Source organism: Leopardus geoffroyi, chromosome E2 (genome assembly GCF_018350155.1).
Source record: "Leopardus geoffroyi isolate Oge1 chromosome E2, O.geoffroyi_Oge1_pat1.0, whole genome shotgun sequence".
NCBI classification, from domain to species: domain Eukaryota; kingdom Metazoa; phylum Chordata; class Mammalia; order Carnivora; family Felidae; genus Leopardus; species Leopardus geoffroyi.
In genome coordinates, this window is record NC_059335.1 from 579,470 (window position 1) to 593,423 (window position 13,954).

The window sequence follows — 13,954 nt, forward strand, 5'->3', positions numbered from 1 at the left end:
TTATGGATAGCACAACTTCATTACACTCTAATTTTGTTAGATTGTTTGACATACACATTTAAATATATTACAGCATCTATCCTTGTGGATATATTTCATCCTTTAAACAAAAAATCCTTTCGGGAGCCTCAGAACCTAGCAGTGCCCAGGCCTCTTCTCCTCCCAGAGGTCCTGGCTTCAGCGGGAAGGAGGGTGGTCTGTTTTCCTCTGGTTCCCTGGAGCGTGAGATGATGAGGATTTGCGCTGCATCACAGCACCCAGTGCCTGGCCCAGCAGATGCTCTGTGACAAGAGCTGGAGGACAGACGAGCCTGGGAAGCGTCCTAGTGGGCAGGTGTTGGGGTCTTGCAGGGGACGCTGGCAGAGGAAGGCACAGGGTGAGCCAAGCATGCAAGGAGTGAGGAGAAAGAGAAGAGAGGGGCCGGTGCTCTATCTCACTACAGCTTGAGCAGCATCTTGGGACTAGGCAGGCCGGGCAATTAACTCAGTTTGGCGGCTTTGGTGAATCGGGATTCGGAGGAGCGACTCTCCAGGCCCAGGGCCCTGGGCCACATCCTTGCCCCTGTCAGCCAAGGCAGAGGGTGTTGAGGGGAGCCTTCCACGGTGCTGCCAGCTCCCCTCCTCAGAGGTCCAGGTAAGGCTTCCTTGGCTGATTACTGCAGCCCTGCGGTGGGGTCTTGGCAGCGGCTGCAGCTCACGTACTCATTTGGTTACCATTCACCCATTCTCACTCACGAAGGGCTGCTCTGGGCCGGGTGCTGGTAAAATGCTGCAGTGGAGACTTTTCTAAGCAGAGGAGGCATCCCTCGAGGAGGTGAGGAGGCCCCGCATAGGAGTCATTGTGGAGACAAGCAGGAACTGAGTGGGCACAGGAGGCCAGCCTCCACCACCCCAGTGCCAAGAGCTACTGACGTGGGAAGAGATTCGAAGGAACTGGTCTGCTGGGCTTGATGTCATCTCAGAGTGTCTGTTTCAGAAGGATCTTGCTGGCCGTGGGTATTGGATGGGATGGAGGGGAGTGGACTGGAGGCAGAGTTCGCCTAGACACAGCTGCAGGCATCCAAAGATGGAGAAAAGACGATAGAAGAGAGACAGGGAGGCGGGCACGGTTCAGGGCAGAGGAGAAACTGGAACAGGGCAAGCTTGGGGCCTTGGAGGGTGGAGAGACGGCATAGGGGAGGCCGTTGGTTTTCTTTCGCACTAGGGTTCTTTGGACAAGCTCAGGTGGAGGACTGAGGGACACCAGGCAGATGTCACTGGAGGGCCGTTGGTCCGTGGGATGCCGAGGCAGACATCTTCGGAGAATTCACGCAAGGATGGCTGGGGGGGGGGGGCATGGCAGTTAGGGGTCTGACTGATGCCTTGCTGGCAGCAGCCCCCACTCTCTCCTGCAATCGTGCTCCATCCCAGAGAGCTATGAACATGCCTCTGACTTAAGGGGATCGGAATGGAAACTGCATTGGAATAAACTCCTGCTCACCAACCAGTGGGGACACTGGATAATCCTGTCCATCGTGTGTGCTGTACCTGAAGACTCAGGCTGACTGTGGGGTCAAGACCCTCTACCCCCCCCTTGCCACCTGAGCTTCGAAGAAGAAACTCCGCCTCAGCAGGATGAGAGAGAAGGTGCTTGGGAAGGGAGCTGAAGCTCACAAGAAATTAAGGCATGGAGTAGAGCCAGAAGCCCTCAGTGAGGATAAGCCAGGATGCTGTAGCGAGGCAAGAACAAGGTCCGGAGGCCCAGCTAGAGAGAGCTCCAAGAAGGCAAGTGCAGCAAATAGCGCGAAGGCAGCAGAGGGACCTGCATGGCCCGGGAAGGTGCCAGGGGACACAGGCTACGGATGGGTGCAGGAAGGAGGCAGCTTGGTCGAGAAGCAGCAGTGGGCTGGGCGGGGCAGGTCCAGAAGAGTTTTCCAGTTGAAAGGCGACTTATGGATGATTAAAAGGAGAAGGTCTCTGCTTATGTGGGGTCAGAGTCAATCCAACACTATCCAAGTTCAAAAAAAAAAGACACTTGTAAGGCTTTTGTTGGCATGGGGGCAAGTGGTGCCCAGCGATGAAGGGGTAGGGACGGATGTCCGGCTGAATCCAGATGCACGTGGGCCATCCCCAGCAGTGGTGGGGTGAACTGAGGCACCTGGGTGATCCAACACCTGCTCTGGGGAGATCCAGGGTGACCATAATGCCAGATTTTTATGTGACGTGTATGGTTTGAAAAATGTTTGCATTTATCTTTAAAAGAAACAAAAACACAAAGGTCATTCTGTGAGTCAAACGGAAACGTGTGCAGGTCAGTTTTGGTCAGTCCTAAAAATCCTGCCTAAAATCTTCCAGAAAGCAAGCAGATTAGTAGGTGTCAAGGGCTGAGAGAGGGGAGGTGGGAAGTGACTGCTAGTGGGTACGGGGAACCCATTTTGGGAGTGATGAAAATGTACCAGAATACATGGGTTGCACGACCCTATGCATGTACTTAATGCCATCGAATTGTGCGTTATGAGTAGTTAAAATGGCACGTTTTAAGTTGTGTGTACTTTATCATAAAAAAAGAGTGAAAAAGGAAAAGGTGGGCTGGGACAAAAACAAAAACAAAAAAGAAGAAGAAGAAGAGGAAAGGGAAAGACCACATAGAAGAGCCCTGCGTTTGTGCCAGGCTCCCAGGGTCTGTGAGGGCAGGAGGTGGCCTTCCCGGGAGTGCAGGAGGGCCGGCAGGTGAAGGGCGCCCCCCGGAAAAGCTCCTGGAACTGGCGCTGGCGAAGCTCCTCTTCTGTCGCCTGCGGAACACAGACGGCGGACTGCCCAGCTGAGCGCGGCGCTGGGGGTCGCTGTCGCCCAAGGAACGCGGCAGGCGTGGCGACACCCAGACAAGCGGCGGGTCCCGGGTCGCCTGCAGGATGAGTCCGCCAGGGGTCGCTGTCGCCCGGGGAACGCGGTGGCGGGGGTGGCTGGTCCCAGGTTGTTCAGCTAGACGAGCCCTTCGGTGGTCGCTGTCATTCGGTTAGGTAAGCGGCAGGTGCGGCGACACCCGGGAGATAAGGTGGGTGTCCTGTCGTCCCACAGGACGAGCCCCCCGGGGGGGGGGGTCACTGTCACCTGGGGTAAGTGGCAGGCGCGGCAACACCCAGAGAGGCGGCGGGTCCCGGGTGACCTGTAGGACGAGTCCACCGGAGGTCGCTGTTACCCGAGGGATGCGGCGGCGGGGGTGGCAGGTCCTGGGTCGCTCCGCTGGACTAGTTCGCAGAGGGTCGTTGTCACCCGGGGTAAGCGGCAGGCGCGGCGACACCCGGGAGACGCGGTGGGTCGCGGGTCGCCCCACAGGACGAGCCCTTCGTGGGTCGCTGTCACTCGGGTTAAGCGGCAGGTGCGGGGACGCCCGGGGGATGCGGTGGGTCCCGGGTCGTCCCGCAGGACGAACACCCGGGGGCCACTGTCACCTGGGGAACGGGGCAGGCGCGGCGACACCCAGAGACGCGGCGGGTCCTGGGTTGCCTGCTGGACGCGTCCGCCAGGGGTCGCTGTCACCCGGGGGACGCGGCGGCGGGGATGGCGGGTCCCAGGTCCCTCCGCTGGACGAGTTCGCAGAGGGTCGCTGGCACCCGGGTAAGCGGTAGGCGCGGCGACACCCGGGAGACGCGGTGGGTCCCAGGTCACCCCGCAGGACGAACACCCGGGGTCGCTGTCACCCGGGGAACGGGGCAGGCGCGGCGACACCCAGACACAAGGTGGTTCCTGGGCTGCCTGCAGGACGAGTCCGCCAGGGGTCGCTGTCACCCGGGGGACGCGGCGGCGGGGATGGCGGGTCCCAGGTCACTCCGCTGGACGAGTTCGCAGAGGTTCGTTGTCACCCGGGGTAAGCGGCAGGCGCGGCGACACCCGGGAGACGCGGTAGGTTCCGGGTCGCCCCGCAGGACGAGCCCTTCGTGGGTCGCTGTCACTCGGGGTAAGCGGCAGGCGCGGCGACACCCAGAGACGTGGCGTGTCCCGAGTCGCCTGCAGGACGAGTCCGCCAGGGGTCGCTGTCACCCGGGGAACGCGGCGGCGGGGGTGGCGGGTCCCGGGTCGCTCCGCAGGACTAGCCCTTCGGTGATTGCTGTCACTCGGGGTAAGCGGCAGGCGCGCCCGGTTCTGGGGTCGTCCCGCAGTATGTGTCCGCCGAAGGTCGCTGTTACCTGGAGAACGGGGCGGCGGCTCCCGGGCCGCCCCGCAGGACGAGTCCGCCGAAGGTCGCTGTCACTCGGGGTAAGAGGCAGGCGCGGCGACACCCAGAGACGCGGCGGGTCCGGGGTCGCCCCGCAGGACGAGTCCGCGAGGGTCGCTGTCATCCGGGGGACACGGCGGCAGGGAAGCGGGTCCCGGTTCGCCCCGCAGGATGAGCCCACCGAGGGTCGCTGTCACCGGGGAGGGGGGGGACGCGGTGGGTCCCGGGTCGCCCCGCGGGACGAGCCCGCCGGGGGGTCGCTGTCACCCGGGACGCACGTCCGCTCACTGCGTGGCGTGCAGCTTCTGGTGGTCGAGGAGGTGGACCATCCAGGGGAAGGCCTTCCCGCAGACGCCGCACTCGAAGGGCCGCTCGCGACCGGAGGGCTCGCGGCGGCCCGAGGGCTCGCGGCGGCCTGAGGTCTCGCGGCGGCCCGAAGGCTCCCGGCGGCCGGAAGGCTCCCCGCGGGCGGAGGGCTCCCCGAGACCGGAGGGCTCCTCGAGACCGGAGGGCTCCCCGCGGCCGGAGGGCTCCCCGAGACCCGAGGGCTCCCCGCGGCCGGAGGGCTCCCCGCGCCGGCCTCCATCCGAGTCCTGGGCCTGCCCTGCCGCTTCCTGGGGGTCGGCCTCTCCTGGCTCCTCGCCCCCGCTCCGGCGGGGCCTCTTGGGCAGCGGCTCCAGCAGGTGGATCTTCCGATGCTCCCCCAGGACAGAGGCGTGCAGGAAGGTTTTGCCGCACTCGGGACACGAGAAGGGCCCCTCTTCCAGGTGGCGCTTTTGGTGCTCCATGAAGTGGGTGACCCAGGTGAAGACCTCCCCGCATTCGGCGCACGCGAAGGGCCGCGTCCCTGGGGGGACTGGCGGCGCCGCTGAGCTCCCGGAGGAGGGGGCAACAGCCGGTCGCCCTGACTCTTCGGGGGAGGCTTTGGTGTCTTTGAGTAAGGGCAGGTGGGTGCTGCTGGCATCACGGTCCCCAAGTCCCTTTTGGGGACTACTGCTCTGAGCACTTGGGAGGGTGAGGTCTGCAACCAGGCTGGGCTGAGGGCGCGGGTGCAGGGGCTTCTCTGGAGCAGGCCCTTGGCCCCCAGCGCCCTGAAGCACAGTGTCCCTGGGGGCAGCCCCTGCCTGCCGGGCACTCCCTTCGGCCTGGGGAGTGTCCTGGGCCAGCCTGGGGAGACAGTGCCTGTTTTCCAGGGCTCTGTCCCGGACCTGCCCACAGGGAGGCTCATCCCAGACACTAGGCTTCACAGGCAAGCAGCCCAGGCCTGGGGAGGGTAAGGGAAAAGGGTTGTTAGTGAAGGGACAGAGGCTGGAGGCCGCACTGCCTCCCCGCCCCTGCCCCCCAAGGGCTGCAGAGAAGGGCAGGCAGCCAGCTGCTGGTACTCAGTAGAGCCTTCTTGTTTTGCATCTTTCCCTCTCTTAAGATAAAGGGGCACGTGGGGTTGGGGGCAGATCCCACAGCCCCGGGGCCCCCTTGTCCTCACCTGGGCAGGCTGCTGAAGGGACCCCATGCTGCAGCATCCTCAGTCTGTCTGCCTTCATGCTGGGAGGCTGAAGCCCTGGTCAAGGGGTGGAAACGTTTGAGTAGCTGTTGGGGCAGGGGGTGCCAATATCAGTCCCCACTGTTGGTGTGCACAATCTGGAGGAGGTATAGAGTTAATCACCAAAGCTCCCCCCCCACCCCCAACACTGCCATCAGCAAAGTCTAACCCTTGCCAGGCCCCAGTCCTCAGGATTGCTGTAGGACCCAAACACTCACCGAGTGAGCCCAGGGTGCAGGATGCCTCGGCCCCCGCCCTGGTGTGGGGACTCCGCTGGGGCTGGGCAGGCTGCAGCCACTCGCCCTCCTGGGGGAGCCCCAGCTCCGATGCCTGGAATGGCAAACACAGTCCCATTCAGCAACTGCCCCATGCCACCCACAGCTTGGAGCAGCCACCAGAGAGCCATCACCCAGTGCCACCACAGCAGAGGGACAGACACCATTGTCTCCTTTCAAAAATCCAGGAATAGTGAAACTAAAGCCACTGCCTCCCCCCAAAAAAGGTGCCAAAAAAAAAAAAAAGCCACCAAACCAATAAATAGTAGTTAGTAACAGTTTATTGTGCATATAGGAGTAGTCTGTGAACTGAGAGCTTTCAAATCCAAGATTGATAGGAAGTTTGGAGGCTTATACAGTGAAAGTGAGGAAGGCATTTTAACTTTTTTGGTGACAGTTATTACCTTTGTAATAGGTAATACTAGGGTTTTCCAGTGGCAGGGGTTGACTCAAAGTGATTATTCTTACACTGCATTTAGGAAGATGACCTAAGTTTCTTTAATAACCGCCAGAGGCATTTGCACAAGGTGGCCCAGATTATAATTCACTTGTTTTGCAGAACACACTAAATTAAGTTTCACTTACTGTGGCTTTAAGTGGCTTTGTCTGCTCAGGGAATGTTCAGATCTGGTTTCCTTTTTTATTTAATTTTAACATCCCAAATGCACATTCCCAGAGGGCTGTTACTAGGACATAATTTGAGACACCCCCCCCCCTTGCAAAATGGAAATACAAGGCTCCTTTGTGATGTGTTCTATGTGTCCAGTTCTGTGTCAATGTGACTAGGCTAAGGGATGACCTGATCGCTGGTAAAACATCATTCCTGGTATCTGTGGGGATGTCTCCAGGGAAGACCAGCATTTATACTAGTAGTCTGAGTAAAGGTCATCCTCACCAATGTGGGTGAACATCACCCAATCCTTTGAGGGCCCAAGTTGAACACGAAGGCAGAAGGGTGCCTTTATGCTCTCTGCTTGAGCTGGGACAGCCACCTTCTGCCCTCAGATATTGGACCCCACCTTGATTATTGGCCTTTGGACTCAGACTGGGACTCCTCTGGTCCTCAGACCTTTGGACTTGAGATGGAATCCCCACCAGAAGATCAGGGACTTCTTGGCCTTCATAATCGTGTGAGCCAGTTCCTTATAGTAAATCTCTCTGCACTTAATCTTCGCCAAAAGGCCAAGAAGCAACAGTAAATCTCTCTGTATGTCTATATAAATCCTTCTGGATTTGTTTCTGTGGAAAACCCTAACTAATACACCCTCACTTGAAAACCATTGACAATTTCATGGCAACAAGGTGGCATTAAGAAGAGTCCTATGTATGGAGTCAGGTCAATATCACTTATGGGGTTCTGAACTGTTCCTCACAGCTGCACTGTCCCTGAGAACAAGCGCACCCCCCCACCGAGGGTGGTGAGCAGCAGTGGGGCTCTAGGTCTCATCTGTCACCAAAGCACTCCTGTCACCCATCCCGCCAATGGGTACACAGATCCCACACAAAGTGATATCAGTGCTTGCCACTGAATAGTGAGAATCTGAAACTTTCATCCAGGCTCTGGCTCCACTTGCTGTATGGCCCTGGGAGCTTTTCCTCTCTGGGTCTCAAAGGGGATATCTGCGCGACTTGCTCAGAGCTAGGCACCTGGCAAGGGCTTTGCAAACTTCCACTGCAGTGGCTGGGTCATTCAGGCTTTGTGGCTAGAGAAAGAGCACAGTGCTATCCCTCAATACAAATGAACAATATTCGAGAAAGTGCATTGGGACCAACAAGAAGTGAGAAGCAGACAGGAGGTCAAGCCCATGTTGGAAAGGCCTGTCTTTGGTTGGTCTCTGCTTTCTGCTTCTCTCAACCTACCCTCCCAGGGTGCTGGAGTGCAGGTGCAGGGTTCTAAGGCTTCCCAGAGGCCCAGACGGGACTGATAGGTGCTGGAGGCTCACGGAGGGAGGGAGCTGAGGACAGGGTGCAGTGGGAGGGAATTAAGGTATAAGATTCTTCACTTTCAGGCTGAGAATATATGGATAATGTGTTTGGCTGAATTATTGATTTTCTGTCTCTTGCTAAATACTAGTTTTGATTATAAAACAACATTTATTGAATTCTATAACAGTCACCAGAGAGGCTGCCATCTGCAAGGGAGTAGGCAGGAATTCCTCTCCCTCTTCTTCCTGGTACCCCAACCACCAGAGACCTTCAGCTTCTGCCAGTCCTGCCTCCTCTGGCCGAGGCCATGACCATGGATGGTGGAGGGGTTAAGTGAGAGAGAAAGCCCAGGATGCGTGTGTGTGCGCGCGCGCGCTGGTGGGGGCGTGCTAGGGCATATTAGTCCGCCTGGCTTGGAAGCTTAGGTTGCCATGCAGAGATGTCTGCAGATATACAGACCTGGGCCAGGCACAAAAAAACGGGATATTTCTGGGCCTTCTCTATATCTCCAAACACAAAAATGTCCCCAAAGTCCTGTTGGCCCTGGGGTCTGGTCATTCCAGGGACAGTGTTGGGCAATGAGTGAGATGTGAGGGCCCACATTTGTCATCTAACCAGCCAAGAAAAAGAAAATAAGAACAATGGGATATGTGAATGCCAACCAGCTATTTACTGCTGTTGACGGATTATTATTAATGGCGTTAGTTGAGGAAGCAGAGCTGGGTTTATGTCTAAAAAAGACTTGCCAGGGGTGGGGTGGGACAAAATAGATGAAGGGGTCAAAAGGTACAAACTTCCAGTTATAAAAAAGGTAATTCCTGGGGCTGTAACATACGGATTGGAGATTATAGTTGATAATATATTGTAGATTTAAAAGTTGCTAAGAGTGAATCTTAAAAGTCCTCATCACAAGAAAAAAAATGGTAACCGTGTGGTGATGGATGTTAACTGGACTTATTGTAGTTGATCATTTTGCAATATATACATATATTGAATCATTATGTTGTACACCTGATACATATTAATTGATGTTACACATCAGTTATATCAATTAAAAATTAAAAAGAAAAAGATGTTATAGATACAGTTGGGGGGAACAAAAAAGTCCTTGAAGCCCAGACCCTAATTGCAGTGCATGGAGATGGGGTGTGAGCATGTGTGTGATTTCCAAGGGGAGAATTCAGGATAGAAAAGGGATTTTCATCAACACATCTGGCTATGTGTCAGGCACTTGTGGCCCATCTGGGGCTGACTTATCTGTCATGTGCCAGAAATATAATGCCCAGAGCCCATGAAACTTTTTGGAGAAAGGGGTTTCTCATGATAATGTTTTAATTTCTTTTAAAAGCTGACACATACACAAAATGAACATAGCAACTATTCCAGCCTGGAATATATTCATCTTTATACCAAATGGTCATAAAATATAACTCTTACTATTTTGTGGAAGCTCATGAATATAACTTTGATATGATTTTTATGGGGCAAAAATTCTTAGGACCCACGAAATTCCTAGCACGACCCTGGGTTCATTGTCCTCTCTACTTTGGTGTATGCAGTGTGTATTGATTTCCTATGGCTGCTGTAACAAATCATGACAAACTTAGCGGCTGAAAACAACACAGATTTCTCTCACAGCTCTGGAGGCCAGAAATCAGTTTCTCTGGGCTAAAGTTAGAGTTGGCCAAGGCTCATTCCTTCTGAAGGCTCTCCAGGGATGGTCTGTTCCCTGGACTTTTCTCAGCTTCTAGACACATCCACATTCTTTGTTTTATGGCCGTTCCTCCATTTTCACTACCTCTGTGCACAGGCCACTGCCCTGTCTCCTGTTGTTAAACCTCCTTCTGCCTCCCTCTTTTAAGTACACTCGTGATTACATTTAGAATCCACTCAGATAGTCCAGGATAATCTCCTCTGCTCACATTCCATACTTAATCACCTGCAAAGTCCCTTTTGCCACCTATGGTAACATTCCCAGGTCCCAAGGATGAGGACATGGACATTTGGTGGGGCCAAGGGGGTTGGTGGAGTCATTATTCATCCTGCCACACGGTGTGTGTTTGAAGTTTTCCACGATAAAAAGTTTTACAAAAAGATACTTGAAAATATATTTCTAGGGTGCCTGGGTGGCTCAGTCGGTTAAGTGTCTGACTCTTGGTTTCGGCTCAGGTCGTGATCTCCTGGTCGTGAGATTGAGCCCTAAGTAGGGCTCCACGTGCTGAGCATGGAGCCTGCTTGGGATTTACTCTCTCCCTTTCTCTCAGTCTCTCCTCTCCCCTCTCAAATAAAGAAAAAGAAATAAACAAAAAAGATATTTCCTCCTGCAAGCCTAAAACAAGACAACTAATAACTCTTTTTTTCCCCCTCAGCCATAGCAGGTCAGAGAGAGAAACTCACACAGGTGAGTTCAAGGGCGGGGATGATCTGCCGGTGATGTCTACAAAGGTACACATGTTTCTTTGGTAGGATGGGCTCTTCTGCTGAGGGTGGGTGGATTATTCATCTTTTGTCTCATGTTTTCGTTTAGATGTCTTTCTTTTGTTGTTGTTAATTAACTAAAGAATGAAAACGGTCTCCAGGCAGAAGAACATAGTGGCCAGAGAAGAAACAAAATACAGACTGGTGGGTCCTTCAAAAAACCAGCCATGCAAATCAAACCTCAAAATGATGCTAGACCCCAGTAGCATGAGTGGGGTGGTCTCTGGGGATACACAAGGGACGGGACTTTGGCTTGAAGGGAAATATTCTCATTTTTAATGGTTCTTTCATTTAACTTATCTTAATTTTACTTAATTGTATAAAATTGTTGTGTGTATGTGTGTGTGTGTGCGTGCGTGTATGTATGTATGCGTGTGTATGCACACATGTTCATATGCAGGTGCGAATTTTAACACATATATAGATTCATGAAACTACTACCACAGTCAGGACCAGAATGGTCCCACCACCTGGGGAAAACTCCCTCGTGCTGCCCCCATATAGTCACACGTTTCGTCAACCCAGAACTCCTGCCTGGTGTCCACTGATCTGTTCTCTGTGGCTATCATTTTGTCTTTTCAAGATTGTCATATAAATGGGATTGCATAGTATGTACCTATTGAGATGAACTGTTTTGATAGCATAGTGCCCTTCAGATCCGTCCAAGTTGTGTGTGAATCAAGAGTTTCTTCCATTATGTTGCTGAGTAGTATCCCATGGTGTGCAGGATAAGTGAGTGTTTATCCAATCACAGGGACATGTAGGTTGTTTCCAGTTTGGGGCTATTACAAACAAATGCTATGAATATTTGTGTACAGGTTTTTGTAGGAACATGAGTTTTTGTTTCATTTGGGTAAACACCCAGTCCCAGGAGGGGGATGGCTGGGTCTATATGTCATGTATATACTTAACTTTATAAGAAACAATCCAACCATTTTTCCATTTTCCATGCCTACCAGCAATGAAACAGTTCCAGTTTTTCCACATCCTTGCCAGCACTTGGTGCCGTCCCTCTTTCTACTTTAACCATTCCAGCAGGTGTGTAATGATGTCTCACCGTGGTTTTAATTTGCATTTCCCTGATGGCTAGTGATCTTCCATCTTCCAAATGTACTCATTGTGATATTCCCATTTTTAAAAGGTAAGCACATGACTCCTGTCCTTTTTCTCTCTGAGCATGGACACAGAGAACACAAGGAAGCCAAAGATGCTTCCAGGTTGCTTGTGAATGGTGTAGAGGGGCTGGGGAGGGGAAGATGGCGGTATGGATCATGAATGAGGGGGGCCACACGACCCTGTACGAAAGGCAGGAGGCCTCATGGACACCCAGGCTGACAGCCACCTGCAGGGGATGAAGATCCTGACAGGGGTTTCGCACGGAGGGTTAACATTTCAAAGAGGGCCAGATCAGTGAGAGACAGAGGGGCCTGTGGTCTCGGAAAGGGTGAGGTCACAGAGGTGACAGGAGGTGAGAGCAAGGTGCTGTGAATCTGGTGCCGGGGGAAGGAAATGTGGTTTGGCTTTTGTTTCTTTTGTGCTTTACCTGTTAACAAATCTACATGGTCTTCCCTGCTCCCCCATGCCCCCCTCCCCACCCGGTTTTAATCACTCCGGTCCCTGCTGGAGGCCTGTCCCCATCACTCGGTGAGTGCCAGCCACACCGAGTTTCCCTGGGTCCCTGACACACACTTGATCCCAGGTCCACTCTCACTTGGGGCCTTTGCAGGAGCAGATCTCGCTGCGAGGGACACCCTCTCAGAGTCTTTCCCGGCTCCTCCAAGAATCCACAGGGCTTTCTGGTATAAGACTACTACAGAGAGTAACACAGATGGGACCCAGGCCAGGGCCCCCAGGCACCTATGTGCCGGCACTTGGGAGTGGTAGCACCAGAAATCTCTCGACTGCCCAGCATGTAGTCATGGGCTACGGCATCTGGCTCGTGTCTGGGAAAGGACTGGATGAGGGCCCAAGTGGAGGGGGATGAAGATGGTGTCTGTGATGTCTGCAGCAAAGCACAGCCCTATTTTACTGTATTTGGCCCGGCATTGAGCCCCAGCAGGTTTTGGGATTTGTGGGACCACTTAGAGGTGTGGAGTTCAGGCTTCTTGGGAGTGTTGGGGACAGCCTTGCATAGAGCTTGGGTGGGATGTCCTTAAGCCTGTCACAGCACTGATGCCCGTGGTGCCCTGGGAATGTAGGAGCATGGAGCCAGGGGCCCTGGGCTCACCTGGCATGGGTCTTTCTGGTTCTTCCCGTCTTCCTCCTCGCTGATGCTCCCGTCCTGGTGGTCGGTGAGAGATACCAGAACTGGGTGGGAGAAAGGGATGGTGAGAGGCTTGTGGGCCCAGAGCCCCCAAATCCCCCAGGTTTCCTGCACCAGGAGGGCAACACATCCCAGGAACATCTCTGAAGACCCCCAGTGAGGCCAAGGTAAGAGCAATAGTGTGTCACTGCCTCCATCCTTCCAACAAGCTTCTAAATGCAGCCCCACCCCACCCCCTGCTCCAGACCTTTCCACGGCTGCCAGGCATGCCATGGTGATCCCAGAGGCAGCCGAGGACAGGTCTTCTCACCCAACACTCCATGCCCATGTGTGCTCCTGAGAGGCCCATGAAGAGGACATATCCTGTAGCACTAACATGAAAAGCCTGGACAGAAATCTTTATGAGGTGGAATGTGGTCAGGTAGCAAAGACGGTTGAAGCAGAGCCCCCTTGGATCTACCACAAAACACATTGTAGAGGGACAAAAGCCAGGGCAGAATAACAGTTAGCAGAAGGTACACCATTTATAGAAGGTTTCGGACTTGGGAAACGGAGCCATACACTGTTATGGATACAAAAGAAGAGGACAAAGTACCAACATGCACATGCAATGAGAGATTCAGGGCTTTGCCTCTGGAGCAACAGGGAGAGTAGGGTTGAGGGGAATGTGAGGGGACATGAGGATCCAGTGAACTCCACAGTGTGTCATTTCTTCAAATCAAGCTGCCTTTCAGCAGGTTAGGCTCTGAGATGGCTTCATGGCAGTTACACAGGTGTTCATTATAATACTTTCCATAGTTTTATAGGCTCAAAATGTGTCATATAAAAGCAAACTGTAGTTTTGGAAAGCAATTTGGCAGTTCCTCAAAAAGTTATACATAGAGTTACCATAGGACCTAGCACTTCTCCTCCTTAGGTGTGTTCCCAAGGGAGATGAAAGTATGTCCACACAAGTATCTGTATGTGAATGCTCATAGCAGGATTGTTCATCATAGCCCCAAAGTGGAAACAACCCAAATGTCCATCAGCTGATAAATGGAGAAACAAACTGTGGTATATCCCTACAATGGGGTATTATTCAGCCATAAAAAAAAAAAAAAATGAAGTACTGATACATTTTACAACACGGATGAATCTTGAAAACCTTATGCTAAGTGAAAGAAGCCAGACACAAAAGGCCACATATTGTGTGATTTCATTTATATGAAATGTACAGAACAGACAAATCCATAAAGACAAAAAGTAGATTAGATTAGGGGGGAGAAGAGAATGGGGAGT

General features: G+C 53.5%; 2 protein-coding genes across 8 annotated transcripts in view; both read right to left on the reverse strand.

The window, feature by feature from the left end:
• LOC123577938 (zinc finger and SCAN domain-containing protein 1-like) lies at positions 1–4,982 on the reverse strand. The gene has a single exon (XM_045440399.1). The coding sequence runs from the start codon at positions 4,980–4,982 to the stop codon at positions 4,479–4,481; it is 504 nt and encodes a 167-aa protein (XP_045296355.1). The 3' UTR covers positions 1–4,478.
• Positions 1,934–13,954, reverse strand: part of LOC123577934 (zinc finger and SCAN domain-containing protein 1-like) — a 20,935-nt gene continuing 8,914 nt past the window's right edge. For 6 of the 7 annotated variants that reach the window (XM_045440386.1, XM_045440388.1, XM_045440385.1 and 3 more), the window contains 2 exons: positions 12,641–12,720; positions 5,639–6,064 (listed from right to left, as the gene is read on the reverse strand). In XM_045440386.1, coding sequence (XP_045296342.1) covers positions 5,732–6,064; positions 12,641–12,720 — 413 coding nt within the window. In that variant the 3' untranslated portion in view covers positions 5,639–5,731. Of the gene's footprint in view, positions 6,065–12,640; positions 12,721–13,954 lie in introns of all 7 variants that reach the window. The other variant, XM_045440390.1, reaches the window with a different exon arrangement.